Raw genomic sequence first — 15,693 nt, 5'->3', positions numbered from 1 at the left:
AGCTTTAAAGACAAAGAATGTTAAAGATAAATTTTGGGAACTGATGACCAACTGAGAACCATTCTGAAGGTTGCAGAAGAACTAAGTTATTTAACAATTGTTTGATATTGGCACCATACTGCAAAGTCAAGAAAAAAAATCATCACATAATGACACATGAGCTGAATGAAAATATACAAAATTTATCCATTTCTTGAGTCCATTGTGCTGTGGATGAACTGAGAAGAAACATCAAAACACATTCCCAAGCTAAAGCTGCATCAGATGAAGGTTATGATAAATGTTTGATGGTTAGCAAGTGGAAATCATCCACTATAGTTTTTGAATTCTGGCAAAACCATCACAACAGAAAAAATATTGCAAGTTTTATTCTGAGCTGAGATATATAGCTTTGAAAATTGTAATTATTTCTGCAATAACCTGATATATATACACACACATAACGATGTAAACAAACACATATGCATGTGTATCTATATATATCTATACTATTGTCATCATTAGTTTAATTCTTTTATTTGTTTCAGTCATCTGACTACGGTCATGCTGGAGCACCACCTTTTAGTCAAACAAATCGCCCCCAGGATGTATTCTTTGTAAGCCTAGTACTTATTCTATTGGTTTCTTTTGCCAAACCACTAAATTATGGGGGTATAAACACACTAACATTGGTTGTCAAGCGATGGTGGGGGGACAAACACAAACACACAAAAATACACACACATATATATATATATATATATATATATATATATATATATATATACCACCTGTCCTCGTCTGTTGTTATTATTTGTATATTCTCCCATATATATATATATATATATATATATATATATGTACGGCGGGCTTCTTTCAGTTTCTGTCTACCAAATCCACTCTCAAGGCTTTGGTTGGGCCGAGGTTATAATAGAAGACACTTGTCCAAGGTGCCACACTGGGACTGAACCTGGAACCATCTGGTTGGTAAGTAAGTTACTTACCACACAGCCACTTCTGCACCTAATATCCACTTTTCCATGCTAGCATGGGTCAAATGAAATTTGTTGAAGCAGATTCTAGTGAGATGCACTTCCTGTCATCAAACCCTCACCTGTTTCTAAGAAAAGTAATATTTCTCCATGGCCAGACATGTTTCAAGGAAGACTGGAAATGGACAACATCACTTGTACGACAATGACACTCACTCACAACCATTACATAATGCCAAAACACACATATATATCTATACATGGGCTTCTTTCAGGTTTCATCTACCAAATCCACTCACAAGAATTTGGTCAGCATAGGGCTATAGTAGAGGATGCTTGCCCAATGTGCTGTGCAGTTGGATTGAACCTGAACCCACATGCTTGGGAAGCAAGTTTCTCAAGCACACCTGTGACCATATATCTATATCAATATCTGTGTATGTACCACACACACACACACAATTTCACTGTCACTGATTCTGCAACAACTGCCAGATAGAATTGCTTATATGATATAATATTCAAACAGAATCTCTAGAGTTAAACAAATCTTTCAATTTTGTTATTTCCTTCCCATAAGGCATGATATTTGAAGCAGCATCAAGAATTATTAAAGATAAGCATTATAGGGTGAACCAATCCCAAAGTTCTGTGGAAGTCACCATTATAAGCATGTAATCTGGCTCTCTACTATTTGTACCAATTCCATGAATGTGACAAATGTATTCAACCAAACAAGCAATAAAAATTCAAACGCTGAGATGAAAAATGTCTTTAATAAAATAAGAAGATAAAAAACCCTGATGAAAATTTAATACAGAAAATGTGTTTTTCCCCCCCATTATGAGCTTTGCCATGAAAGGAATGTTACATGAGTGTTACAATTCAAAAACAGATAAAAAAAAAAGCCCTTCAGAAAAGACTTGGGATACGTTACAGAATATAGTCTATACTTAGAAGGTTCTAATATAAGTTGACAGGTTACATGTTCATGAGCAAAACAATTGGGCAATGGTCACTCCCCATTTCATCCTTGTGAATCAAAGTATCAGTGAGATTATCTACCAGTCTCTTAGAAATGACAAAGTAATCCAGACGCCTGAGGAGAAAAAAAAGAAACAATATTATTGTCATGAACATCAACATCATATTGTTAATATATCTTCTGTCACTCAATTGTTTAGTTTTAGTATAAATTTAATACTTTAACTGGCCATATCCAGCCCTGTTATTCTATGTTTTATGTTCAAACAAGCCAGATCCAGCCTCTCACACCTACCCTACACTGTCATTCTAAAACTAAGCAATCACATCATTAAAATCTCAAAGCTACACAAAATCATGCATGATTAATTCAAAACAGTAAACACAAATAAGTATGATAATTGACAGAAGAATCTGCATGCTAAAGGGTTGAAGTTAATCCTAAATCCATTTCTCATAATCATACTCTACAAACAAGTAACTTTTTAAATGTAGGTGGGTTTTCTTCACTTCAATATTTTTATTAGTTCTTTTATTGACATTTCTTTTAATTAGATTCTTTATTGTTGTCTCATTTACTGCATATTATTTCCACCATTACTTTTATTATCATCTCTTTGTATTTCATTGAAATACGAAAAAAAAAAAAAAAATTTCATTGCCACCTTTTAGTTGTTATCTTAAATAAGCACGTATATATATAGAGAGAGTTTTTATGGCATTATCAATATTCATGCTTTCCACTGACCCATTACCTAGATGTTACTGATGGACCTTGACTTGCAGTGATTTTTAAGTAAAGGAAAAATAATTCCAGAAGAGAATCCTGTCTAATTCACTTGTTTATTCTGGGTCAATTCTGACCCAGCAGATTTATGATCACAGGATTTCCAATCATTGCCATCACATCTTTTATTCCAGACATGTGATGTGTCTTTGGTTCAAATTAGTATTGGTTGCTGTTGTTTAACCCTAGATCAAACAGATCAGGGGTAAAAGGCATACCAGCCAGCTTTCTGTCATAATTACTTTAATGTCAACTTTTCCAAAACTTCCATGGATTGAGCAGAATTCATTGAGGCAGATTTTCTAAAGCCAGATGCTCTTCCTGTCACCAACTTTCACTTGTTTCCAAGCAAGAAAATAATTCTGCATGGTCAGACATGTTTTCACACAAGACTGGAAATGGACAACACCATTTGTATGATAGTGACACTCATTCATAACTGTTGTGTGATGTGAAGACAAGGAGATATAAATACATATACACATGAGCACGTGTACTTACTCAATTGGTCTCTCTGGCTGAACTGCTAAGTCACGGGGATGTAAACAGCATCAGTTGTTAAATTGTGGTGGGAGACAAATACAAACACACACACACATATATATGTAATGAGCTTCTTTCAACTTCCATCTACCAAATCCACATAGCTGATAAGCAAACTTCTTAACCACACAGCCATGTGTGTGCCTATATCTAACTAAATTCACAATAAAACTTACCATCCAACATTTTTAGCTCTAGCATTCATCATGTATGTCCAGAAGGTAAAAACATCTGTTTTCTTGGGGTACAGGTGTCGAAATGAATCAACAAATCCTTTATCCAACATCTTACTAAACCCATCTCTTTCTTCTTGAGTAAATCCAGCAGTTTTCTTATTATTCTTTGGATTTTTTAGATCTGGAATGAATTCAACAAGGAAGATTTTATTTCTCATAAAAAGTGTATGCATGTGTAGGTATAGATAAATGAGCTTATGTAAATATATAATTATGTATATATATATATATGTGTGTGTGTGTGTGTGTGTGTGTGTGTGTGTGTGTGTGTATACATGTAGCTGCTGTATATAGCTACATATGTAAATGCATATGATTGTTTATTTTTAGAATGACATTTTAAGGTAGGTAAGATCTAACCAGTTTAAATACAAAATAGGTAGAATATTTGAGCTGGATATGACTGGTTTAAATGCGAATTCAATATGTTGAAATGAAAATCTCCCAAAGTTCTCACAGGTCAGTAGGTCACACTAAAGATTTTTTATTCCTATATTGTACTAAGGGCATGCTGCCCTGAACAAACAGTTCTTTTCTAAGTAATCAACTAGCCCTTTCATCTAAATTTCAGGTTTTGTGCTTGTAGTAGAAAGAGTTATTATTATTTACTATGCCATTAATATCATGGACAACAGATGCTAAATGATGATGACAATTACAAACAATTAAGTATAAGAAAAAACTTACAAAATTTAAGAAAAAGAGGCCTTCTTTATCAGAAGGTTTTACAGAACCTATAGAAATACTATAAGAGAAAATCCAGAATATCTTTGTTCATGAGTACAAAAATCAAATGTACATCAGAATTAAAACAAAAAGATTGGACATGTAAAGCCAAACAGATGATCATGTTAAAAGAAATAAACTTGATTACATACATAATTCTTCCTTCTTGAGATAAAATCATTGTTTGAATATAAAATTCAAGTGAATGTAACATGAGAGACTACATGTAGGGAATTAGTAATAATGGTGTATCCCTCTCATGTGATGAATGGAATAACCAAATCACTATAAGTAAAGAGAAGTATGTGAAGTACCAGAGTACATTGTTGGCAGTCAAAGATAGTCATGCCTTTACTGGTTTTACTAACTATACTGTATACTGAAGAGGGCATTATAACAATCAAACATTAGAAGGATTACAACAGTGGCAACAAGAATAAACCAATTCACGTGCAGTTAATAAACTCACAAAGATGGTGTACAAATTTTACAAAAAATTGTAAAAGTATGGAAAATTTGTTGACAAGTTTGCTTGAGTTGCCAAAACAACTACAACAGCAGATACAGCTGCAAGAGCAACAACAGAAGCAACAACAACAACAAAAAATATAATATAACAATAAATGCTGCAATTACTGAAGTTGTCAAGAAAGTCAGAAAAAGTGTTCTTGCCAGACTATGTTGTAAACTCCATAACAGAGTTCAAGTATGAACCAGGCGAAGGAGTTATCCTTGAGGCATACTACAGAAGACATAAGCAAATCTTTGATAAAGAATGTAAAGATTGGGATGAAAAGATGAAAACACGCTGAGTTTTGAGAAAACTGGCAGCAACAGAACATGAGCATAACAACAATTGTGTACTCCCAAGAAAATCTTCAAACATAAACTTTAATAACACAAGATATATTGTGTCAAATTTTCAGTGAAAAAAGCTCACTGTTCAACAAACGTTGGAAGTATCTGAACATAGAGAAAAACAACGAGGACAACATCACATATGCTGGTAGAGTAAACAGGGAATGCAAGAAGTTTAAGCTGGATGAATTAACGCCAGATATGTTCAAATGCCTGATTTTTACATAGGGACTTACTGTCAAAAAGGATGCAGAAGTTAGAACTAGAATTCTCGCTAAACTGGAACAAAACCAGGATGTAACCCTACAACAAGTGTCAGAAGAATGTGAAATGATAGCCAAATTAAGACAAGACAGAGAGGAGATTGACTGTAAAGATTGTTTCTAAGTAAAGCAAATGCAAAATAGTCAGAATAGAGATAAAGTGTTTTCTAAAAAACAACAAACCATATTTTGCATGTGGAGGTGTAGACCTAAGGAAAAATTGTGCATTTAAAAAAGGAGAGTGCTTTCATTGTGGAAATATAGGACATATAAAGACACACTGTAGATTGAAGATGACTGAACGTCAGAACAAAGGAAAAAGAATAAATAGTATGTCATTTGAAGAAATGGGTAATATAACAATGAGTAAATTCGTGAAGGTGAAAATCAGAAATACAAGTGTTAAAATGCAGTAGGACACTGGTAGTGATATCACCATTAAAAATGAAGAAAATGTGGAAATATGCCAGTAAGCCAAGATTAATAAAATAAAAAAGGTAGCACATGGTGTTTCGAGAAAAAAATTATATTTTCTAGGTGAATTCGTATGTAATGTAACATTTCGAGGCCAAATGGAAAAGGTAAATGTGTTAAAAAGTTCACTTAATTTATTCAGCACAGAGTAAATGGAACTATTCAAAGTATGGAATACACCCATAAGTGTTTTGTATGGAAATATAGTTGGTTCAGTTGAAGGTCTGACTGTGGCTGAGGGACTGAAACAAAAAAATTGCAGTAAAACAAGAGTGGAACACCTGTGTGTAAGCCAGAATGAAATGAAAAATTGCTCACAACAAAAAGTAAACATTGTTCAAAAGTACATGTTCCATGGTTGATACTACACATTGATTTTGCTGGTTCTTTGAATGGTTCTTACTACTTGGTAGTGGATAGTTTTTCAAAATGACCTGAAATTTTTAAGTGTAAAAACCCAACCTCCTCAACTGTGATAAATTTTTTACACGAATTGTTTGTGTGATTTGGCATCCCAGACAAGATAGTGTCTGACAATGGTACGCAATTTGTGTCTAGCGAATTAAAAAAATTTTGTGAAAGATTCGCAGTAGAACATATAGCTATGGCATCACACCATCCCAGATCTAATGGACAGGCAGAATGCTTTGTTGATACTGTCAAAAGAGCCCTTAGAAAATTGAATATGGATAGTCATGGATGAGGTAGCTCTACAACAATTTTTAAGAGTGCACCATGTGACACCAAATCCGAATAAACCAGCAGGTAGCTGACCAGTGGAGCTGTTGTTTGTAAGGAAAGTAAAATCAGTCTTTGATAAATTGCTACCTGACAAGAAAACAAAATGTGCCAGGGAAGACATAGCAAGATTCTTTAAAGTTGGTGAAAAGGTGTATATGAGGGCATACAAAAATAGAAAGCAGAGTTGGGAAATGGCATAATTATCAAATGCATAGGTAAAATGATGTATTGGGTAAAAAGTAGAAAAGGTATACAAAAGAGATACAGGAACCAACTAAAAAAGAGATTTGTGGAAAGTGGACCAAAGAAGTTGGAGTGACTGATGGAATGGTTGTACAATACGTTCCAAGTACCAACGCCACTGCAAGTGATTGAACTCAGGCGTACAAGTGAACGGAAAAGAAAACATACAAAGTTCCTGAACATAGATGCCAAGCTCAAAAAATCTTAAATTGTAAAAAAAAAAAACAACTCAAAACTGGGAGGTAGGGTGAATAAAAAAAGGAGAGATGTAGGGAATTAGTAATAATGGTACACCCCTCCCACGTGATGAATGGAATAACCTAGTCACTATAAGTAAAGTGAAGTACATAGTAGGTGGTCAGAGATAGTTGTATCTGTACTGGTTTTGCTAAGTATACTGCATACTGAAGTGGGCATTATAACAATCCAACATTTTAAGGATTAAAACATTACGCAAAATGAATTATGGATTTTATTGTAAAATATTGAAAATTTTAGTCCTACAGAATCTATTAAAGAAACATCTTGTCTATAGAATAGGGTTTAAATTAAAACATCCAAATCTAAAATTCACTAACATCTTGTTTGAAACTGAATTATATCTACCTACAAGATTCTACTTCACAGAAGCCCTTAAATTTGGTTTGATTAATGTCTGTGAAATCAGTCAAATTAATTTTTGTCATTTGAGTAATTCAGTAATTGTTTCTGACTCTGATTCTACCTTCACAAACCCCAAAACCATGTGGCTGCAAAGTGAACTTTTGTCTTATTTTCAAAACACGTTTCAAATATTCTATTTGTTTTATGTATATTCAAAACAGGTTTCGGGTTCAAACTGGCCAAATCTGGCCACTCATGCCTATCCTACAATGCTATTCTAAAAATAAACAATTACATCATCAAAATCTCAAAACTAAGAGATAATGCATGAATAATTCAAAACATTATAAATAAATAAGCTTTTCATTTGACAGAATAATCTGAATGGCAAAGGGTTAAGAAGTTTCACAGACCTCAGTTCTTAGCCTACTTTGAACAATGCAACATACAAAACATAAACCTTAACATATAAACAGATAAAAAACCCTAGAACACTTACCTATTTCAAGATGTGAAACATTCAGATCTCCACATAATATGACAGGTTTCTTTCCATCTAACTTGACAAGATAATCTAAGAAATCCACATCCCATTCTTTGATTCTGTAATCCAATCGGACTAATTTCTTGCCAGCATTAGGAATATCTGTAGAAAAGAAAAGAAATAAAAGGTATAAATTCCAAAACTTTTTAATCTAACATTATTTGTGGTTTCAATAAAATGAATGTCCCACATCTGCTACAGTTCAACATCAAAGTATTTATTTTCTTTGGATGTAATTTCCTACTTATTACCATTTTTTATACATACACAAAACATATGAGAATTGCAAGCAACTGGATGAACCATTACAATATTGGGCAACAGTTTGAAAGATGTAAATTGTCCATCTATCATTGGTTTTGTACATGATCAAGATATTTAAATAATGCAAGCTCAGCTAGACCAGTTGTAGAAAAGGTTATCACAAAGAGCGACAGTTTACTGCAGCTACACAGTCGAAGGTTGTAAAACAGATAATTCATCAGCCTGTAGAGGTATGTATTCCTGTCAGCCCCAACTAACTTAGATAAACTATATAAAACAAAATAATGCTCAAACGTATTCATGAAGTTACAATGTGAATCTGCACAAACACCCCAAATAATACTATTTTACAACTTTTATTGACTGTAACAAACATCTATCTACTGCAAGCTGCAGGTAAACCAGCGAAAACATTAAACTAAGGGAAGCAACTCTGTCTCTAAATAAAAAGAGACACGAGAAGCATTTATTACAGGCTTCTAAAACAATAAATTATATTAGGATAACATTACTCTCTTACATACGATAATATGGGGTATAGATGACAGGCAGATATGGTGCACTGGAAGGGGACATGTGCTCATAATTTGTACAAAATTCCTATAAGCTATACATGAATGAGAAACCAAGATTTTATTGCACATACGTGACAATCAAGATCAGCCTTCAAATACTTCTTGGGTTTCTCTCTTTTGCAAGCTCTGTCCATTTAGTATGAGCAGCACTTCTTTATACAGCTGCCCTCATCCATATGCATCACATGCCCATACCAGCACAGTCTTCTTTCTTATGTACTACATCTGATTCCTCTTATGCCCAGTTTTTTCCTCCACATATTTGTATTTTGTTGTCCATGCACACTTACATTGTACATCCATTTGAGCATGCTGGCTTTATTTCTTTCCAGATTTATAAAGTCCTCTGCATTTAAAGGTCATGTCTTATTGCCATGCAGCATCATAGCACAAGCATCATACAATCTGCCCTTTACTCTGAAGAAAAAGACCTTTGTTGCCAGCAATGGTAGAAATTCTCTGAACTTTTCCCAACCTGTTCTTAGCCAGGCTGCTATACTTTTGAAACAAACTGCCTTGTTTGTTAATTACATCTAGCTAAGAAAAGCTATCAACTACTTCAAGTGAGCCATCTCGTCATTTAAGAGAATCTATTTCTGGTGTGTTCACAATATGTATCTCTCTAGTGTAAATGGTGAAGGCGCATGGCTCAGTGGTTAGAGCGTCGAGCTTACGATCGTGAGGTTGTGAGTTTGAATCCCGGACCGGGCTGCATGTTGTGTTCTTGAGCAAGACACTTTATTTGACGTTGCTCCAGTTCACTCAGCTGTAGAAATGAATTGCGATGTCACTGGTGCCAAGCTGTATCAGCCTTTGCCTTTCCCTTGGATAACACTGGTGGCATGGAGAGGGGAGGCTGGTATGCATGGGCAACTGCTGGTCTTCCATAAACAACCTTGCCTGGACTTGTGCCTGCGAAGGTAACTTTCTAGGTGCAATCCCATGGTCAGTCATGACCGAAGGGGCTCTCAGCAGTGCAAATGACAAATATGAAGCTTACTTTCTCTGTTAGCCTGTATTTTCACTGTTTTAATAATTTTGCAAACCATAAAGTATTTGGAAGAAACTTTTTAATATAACCACTTTGTTTCATTTATTAATGTATAATGAGCTGGCTGCTGACACACAACTTAAAAGGTTCATACATAAAACCATAATGGTAAGTTTTAATTTAGATATGAACAGTTTAAAATGAGTGTTTCTATTATAGAAAAAAAAACCCAAAGCAACTCACATAGCTGTTGTCTCTCATGCAAGGATAACATTTAAACAATTAAAAGTTAGCAAAGCTGTAAACGTTACTTACAGGTTGTGACAACATAGAACTTTTCAAATTCGGCAGTGATAACTCTTCCTTCTTTATCATGTTTCTCAATTCCTGAAATAACAAAAGTCCTAGTGTACAGACTCTCTTGGAGCAAGTAATATAGTTTACTATGTATGTTATGGAGCATCTCTATAGTTTGTGAGCTTACATTTGCTACAAGTACTTTCTTTTTTATTTTTCATAAAGACACTCAAATTTATGATTATTTTCATCTAGCTCTCACAAGATATGAAAATGTTACTGTTGATAAACAAGCATTTTTGCACAGCCGAAATTTATGTCCTCTAGATTTGAAAACTAGAGCTAAAAAGAAACAGCATGAATCTTTTATACATGTATGTGTGCATGTAATTATTAGGTTTGAAAACAGAGATCCAATGGAAACAAATTAATTAATTAACATCTTCACCTACAATTGTTTCATTTCGCATCCAGTTTAAACTACAAAACCTATATAGATATATAAGCTTGCATTTCAAAATACCTTGGGTTGAAAATCATCAGGGCATGAAAAAGGACAATACAAGGATTACATTATGATCTGGGTGGCATGGAAATTGAAAAGTATGTTGGATACTGAGTGATACAAAGAATGATGGGGAGATGGTCAGAGGAGGTGTAATGGCATCCTCAATTACACTGACTGTAAACAATGTATAATGATGCTAAGATAAGGATACACAAATACTTCTCCTAGACATATACATACAAGTGTGTGTGTGTGTGTGTGTGTGTGTGTAATGGGCTTGTTTCAGTTTCTGTCAACCATATCCATTCACAAGGCTTTGTAGTCAGGCTGAAGCTACGGTTGGGAAGTAAAATTCTCAACTACACAGCCATACATTGTATCATTGGAAATTTTACTTCCCAACCATATGGTTTTGATTTCAGTCCCACTATGTGGCACCTGTGGCAAGTGTCTTCTACTACAGTCTCAGGCTGACGTAAACCTTGTGAGTGGATTTGGCAGAGGGAAAAGTGAAATAAGCCTGTTGTATTACATATATATGTGTGTGTTCATGTTGCTTTGTCTTGATATTGCATGATAGTTGGAAACAGGTGTCACCATCATTTTCAATCAGTGAAAACATCTGATCATCATCATCATCATTTAGCATCCATTTGTCCATGCTGGCATGGGTTTGATGGTTTGACCAAGGCTGGTAAGCTGAGGGTCTGCACCAGACCCCAGTCTGATTTGGCATGGCTTCTACAACTGGATGCTTCCTAATGCCAACCATTCTGGGAGTGTAATGGGTGCTTTTACATGCCACTGGCATGGGTGCCAGTTGCATGACACCAGTATCTGCCACAACTATGATTTCACTTGTCATTTGCCATTGCCTCTGCGAGGCCCAGCGCTTGAAAGGTGCTTTTATGTGCTACCAGCACAGATGCTAGTTATGCTACACTGGCATTGACCTCATTGGCTTGATGGATCTTTCTTCTCAAGCACAGCATTTTGCCAAAGGCCTCAATCATTTGTCATTGCCTCCATGAGGCCCAACACTCAAAAGGTGCTTTTTATGAGCCACTGGCATGGGTGCCAGTTATGTGTTACCGACAACAGTCACAACTATGATTTTACTTGGCTTGACAGGTCTTGTCAAGCATATCGTCATAGGTCTCGGTCACCAGTCATTGCCTTCATGAGGCCCAACGTTTGAAGACCATGGGTTAAGAAGCTCACTTCAGAACCACATGGTTTCAGGTCAGACCTGGGTCTCCCTCTTCCACAGCTTCCTTTCACTGGTAGAGATTGGCACTTCTTAACACATCCATGCGCAGTCGTAACTTGCACGCCACATCTTATGCCCAACTTTTCTCTCAAGACATTTAAAGTCTGTCGTGCATGTATACTGACATTGCACATCTAGCAAAGCATGCTAGCTTAATTTCTTTCAAGCCTACACGTCCTCGACAGTTACAGCCCATGTTTCACTACTGTGTAGCATGGCAGTTCGCAACACAGGCATCATACAATCTGCCTTTCACTCTAAAGGAGAGGCTCTTTGTTATTGACAGAGGTAGGAGCTCTCTAAACTTTCCCCAACCTATTCTTATTCTAGCAGCTACGCTCTCAGAGCATCCACCCCTGCTACTGACTTGGTCACCTATGTATTGGAAGCTATGAACTACTAGTTTTTCCCCCAGGTATTTGATGGAGTCTATTATCTGTACATTTTTAGTGTTAATTGTACCTGTGCACCTTCCACACACAAAAACTAGTTTCCCTGTTAACCTTCCTCTGATATTGCTGCATCTCTTGTGTGTCCATAGCTTACATTGGGTACATTGTATGGCATTTCTACCAATGCCTTTCCTACAGATCAAGCAGTAACATCTACCTCTGGGGATTTGTGATTTGTCTGCTTTTCTACTTACTAAAACTTTGGTTTTTGCTAGGTTAATTTTAAGGCCCTTCAATTCTAGATCTTGCTTCCACAACTGAAGAAATATTGCCTTAATTGGAAACAAGTAAGATTAGCAACAGGAAGGACATCTGGCCATTGAAAATCTGCCTTAAATTCTGATTAACCCATGTGAGCATAAAAAAGTGAACATTAAAATGATGATGATATACATACACACATACTATTAACAAGTAGATATAACGCACATAAAAGAGGACATGAAAGATTAAAGAAATTAACTGAACTTTACCAATTCCTTTGGTGACAGAGATTGGTTTTTTCTTGCTATACAAACAACATCCTGCATAACCATCAGTCTCAGCACTGTACCAGTAGTTATAATAACCTTTGATTTTACAGTCTTCGGGGACTTGTGATTCAGGACACTTTGTTTCTTGAAGACAAAATATATCTGGGTCCTCTCTCTTGAAATAGTCAAATCCATTTTTCTATAATTATAAAAATATAAAATTTACAATATCAAGGAAATTATTTCCCCTTGGCTGGGCATGTTCATAGGGAAGATTGGATACTGCTTGGATGACAGTGACATTTGCAACAATCACATGATATTAGGACGAGGAGACACCAACTCATACACATGACAGGCTCCTCACACTTTCCATCTACCAAATTGACATACAAGTGTTTGGTAGGTCTGGGCCCATTGCCACACAGTGATACTGAATGCGGAAGCAAACTTCTTATCCACAAAGCCAAGAAACTCACAAAAATGAATGTTGGAGCAACTGATGAAATAGCTAGACATGTTTCATGAAATACTGCAAGTATGAGAAACCAGTTCTAAGATGGTGACATTTGTATACAATAAGTGCATGATGTCAAAGACAAGGCGAAATGAATATAAATACATAAGCTTCATTTAGTTTCCGGGCTATAGTAGAAGGAACTTGGCCAAGATTCTGCACAGTGGGATGGAACCTGAAACCATGTGGTTCTGAAGTGAGCTTCTTAACTATGCCTGTGTTTATATTGCAAATATTCAGCAGGTAGCAAATTCAGATATCTTCTTAACCTTTCTTGTTCTTAGTAGCAGAATTTTCATTGATCTGCAGGCATAGAATGAAGCTAGGAGTCCTATGTGGACTGTGCAGATTTGCCCTCTTTATTATTTATGTGTGTTCTTGACTGAACGGAGTCATCATAATTTTCAAATTAGGTGTTACTTAAACTCTCTGATGAAAAGTGAATAGAAATAATATATAAATGATATCACATTATTGTACTCACACCCAAGAAAGCTCGAATTCCATTAATATTCCAGGATATAACTTTTAAGTTGTGAGTCTGGCCATCTTTATCTGAAGAACCTTCTTGTTTCTCAGCATCCTTTTGAAAGAATTGACAACGGCAATTTTACAAATTTCATAAATCTACAAGTGAAATGATTAATGACAACATACACAGTCAAATAACCTTACCGTTCATTATCTATGATCTCAACACACATTGTCTAATGTGATTATTGTATACTGTCACAAACTATTCTGGTTTAAAAATGCAGGAAGATATTGCTGAGCTCGAGATCACTGTTTGTAGTTCTTTAGTCTTTGGATTGCAGCCATGCAAGATATCATCATCAAAGGTTTTAGTCAATCATCCCTGTTTGCTGTTCACTGCATCATCTATTCTTTTCCTCAACTCATCTGTTGCTCTCCCTATTCCCCCTCACCTTTCCTCTGTTCCTATCCTCCTCACTTCACCCACTTGTTACCTTGCATGTATATCTTGACACCTGATTACTACCATCTTCTTTTATCCTTTTCCAGCAGGGGAAGCCATGTATTTCTTCTACAGCAAGACAACTGTTCCTATCCTTCTATCATACTCTTTCCTCTCAGCATCTGGCATAAGCCACCTCCCTCAAACAAGTGGTCACGTCTTGCAAGCTACTTGGTGACCTCACTAGTGCTGGTGACATGTAAAAGCATCAAGTACACTCTGTAAAGTGGTTTGCATTAGAAACCATGCCAAATGGACACTGGAGCTCAACCCTGACCTGTAGGATCCTGTTAAATTATCCAATTCACACCAACACAGAATACAGACAGTGAATAATAATGATGATGATGATGATATCAACCTCAGAAATTGTTTTATTGAATGTTGAATGATTACCTTTATGGGTACATACAAAAACAGAACATAAACAGAATGTGAAAGACTAATTAAATACTGCACTGTAATGATTCTGCCAAAAAACACCAATAAATTCTTATGAATAACACAGAGCGAAACATTTATATTGGGGAATATAGTTCATTGGAATTAACTCCAAAATATTACTGGTATCGATATAACCATATTTCATGGTATAACAAATGCATGGGCATATTAGAAACACCCTAATTTCATATTCAAGAAAAAGAGGTTTTAGTACTTTAAAGTATGTAATATAGGGCCTAGGGTGAGTTGTTTTGAGATATGTTTTTGAAAAATAAGTACATCTTATATGTAATCAAATACAACGATTTATCTCCACAGTGTGAAACAACCCAACAAAGAAGCCTCTAAATAAGTTGATTTGAAAGACATTTAGCTATTATTTCTAATTTGAGGATAACTTCTCCCCTTCCTTTTCCTCACAATTCTTGAAGGCTCTGAAAAAAAGCCATGTACACTGCCCTTCCCCTTCTGAAAATAAAACAAAGAACTCATCTCCCCACAACTCCTTTCTAAGAAATAATTAAAATAATCATAATTACAGTTTTCTGCTTCTTGACTTCAGCTTTTGCATTATCTGCACTCTGTAAAAATTAAAAAAGAAAAGCAAATAACCATCAACAGTTTGATTAAGTTATAGCAGTGCAGTTAGGGAATTATTAAAACAGATTAGTAAAGATTAAAAGGAATCAGCTGCAATGTTTCTCCATCATATTACAATGTTTTCTATCTCTGTCCTCTTAATCTTTTCTGTCAAAGAGTTTTCCATTCTTCCCGAGCATTAAACTAATACACCTGCTTGTTGTTCCTTCACCTGTCTTTGTTTTTGTTTTCTGTAAATTTGAACTAAATATATATATATGAGTGGTTGGCGTTAGGAAGGGCATCCAGCTGTAGAAACTCTGCCAAATTAGATTGGAGCCTGGTGTTGCCATCCGGTTTCACCAGTCCTCAGT

The 15,693-nt window shown here is 35.5% G+C and overlaps 1 protein-coding gene across 1 annotated transcript in view; it reads right to left on the bottom strand.

Moving 5' to 3' along the window:
* Positions 1-1,728: 1,728 nt before the first annotated feature.
* The window catches only part of LOC106876458 (exodeoxyribonuclease), a 25,722-nt gene continuing 11,757 nt past the window's right edge, over positions 1,729-15,693 (bottom strand). Inside the window, exons 2-8 of the mRNA XM_014925018.2 lie at positions 15,280-15,321; positions 13,805-13,903; positions 12,804-13,002; positions 10,119-10,190; positions 7,929-8,075; positions 3,462-3,642; positions 1,729-2,070 (exon numbers count right to left, since the gene is read on the bottom strand). Coding sequence (XP_014780504.1) covers positions 1,953-2,070; positions 3,462-3,642; positions 7,929-8,075; positions 10,119-10,190; positions 12,804-13,002; positions 13,805-13,903; positions 15,280-15,321 — 858 coding nt within the window. The 3' untranslated portion in view covers positions 1,729-1,952. The remainder of the gene's footprint in view (positions 2,071-3,461; positions 3,643-7,928; positions 8,076-10,118; positions 10,191-12,803; positions 13,003-13,804; positions 13,904-15,279; positions 15,322-15,693) is intronic.

This window comes from Octopus bimaculoides, chromosome 10, assembly GCF_001194135.2.
Source record: "Octopus bimaculoides isolate UCB-OBI-ISO-001 chromosome 10, ASM119413v2, whole genome shotgun sequence".
Lineage (NCBI taxonomy): Eukaryota > Metazoa > Mollusca > Cephalopoda > Octopoda > Octopodidae > Octopus > Octopus bimaculoides.
The sequence above is the reverse complement of the archived record's forward strand: the minus strand, read 5'-3'. Positions and strand labels throughout refer to the sequence as shown.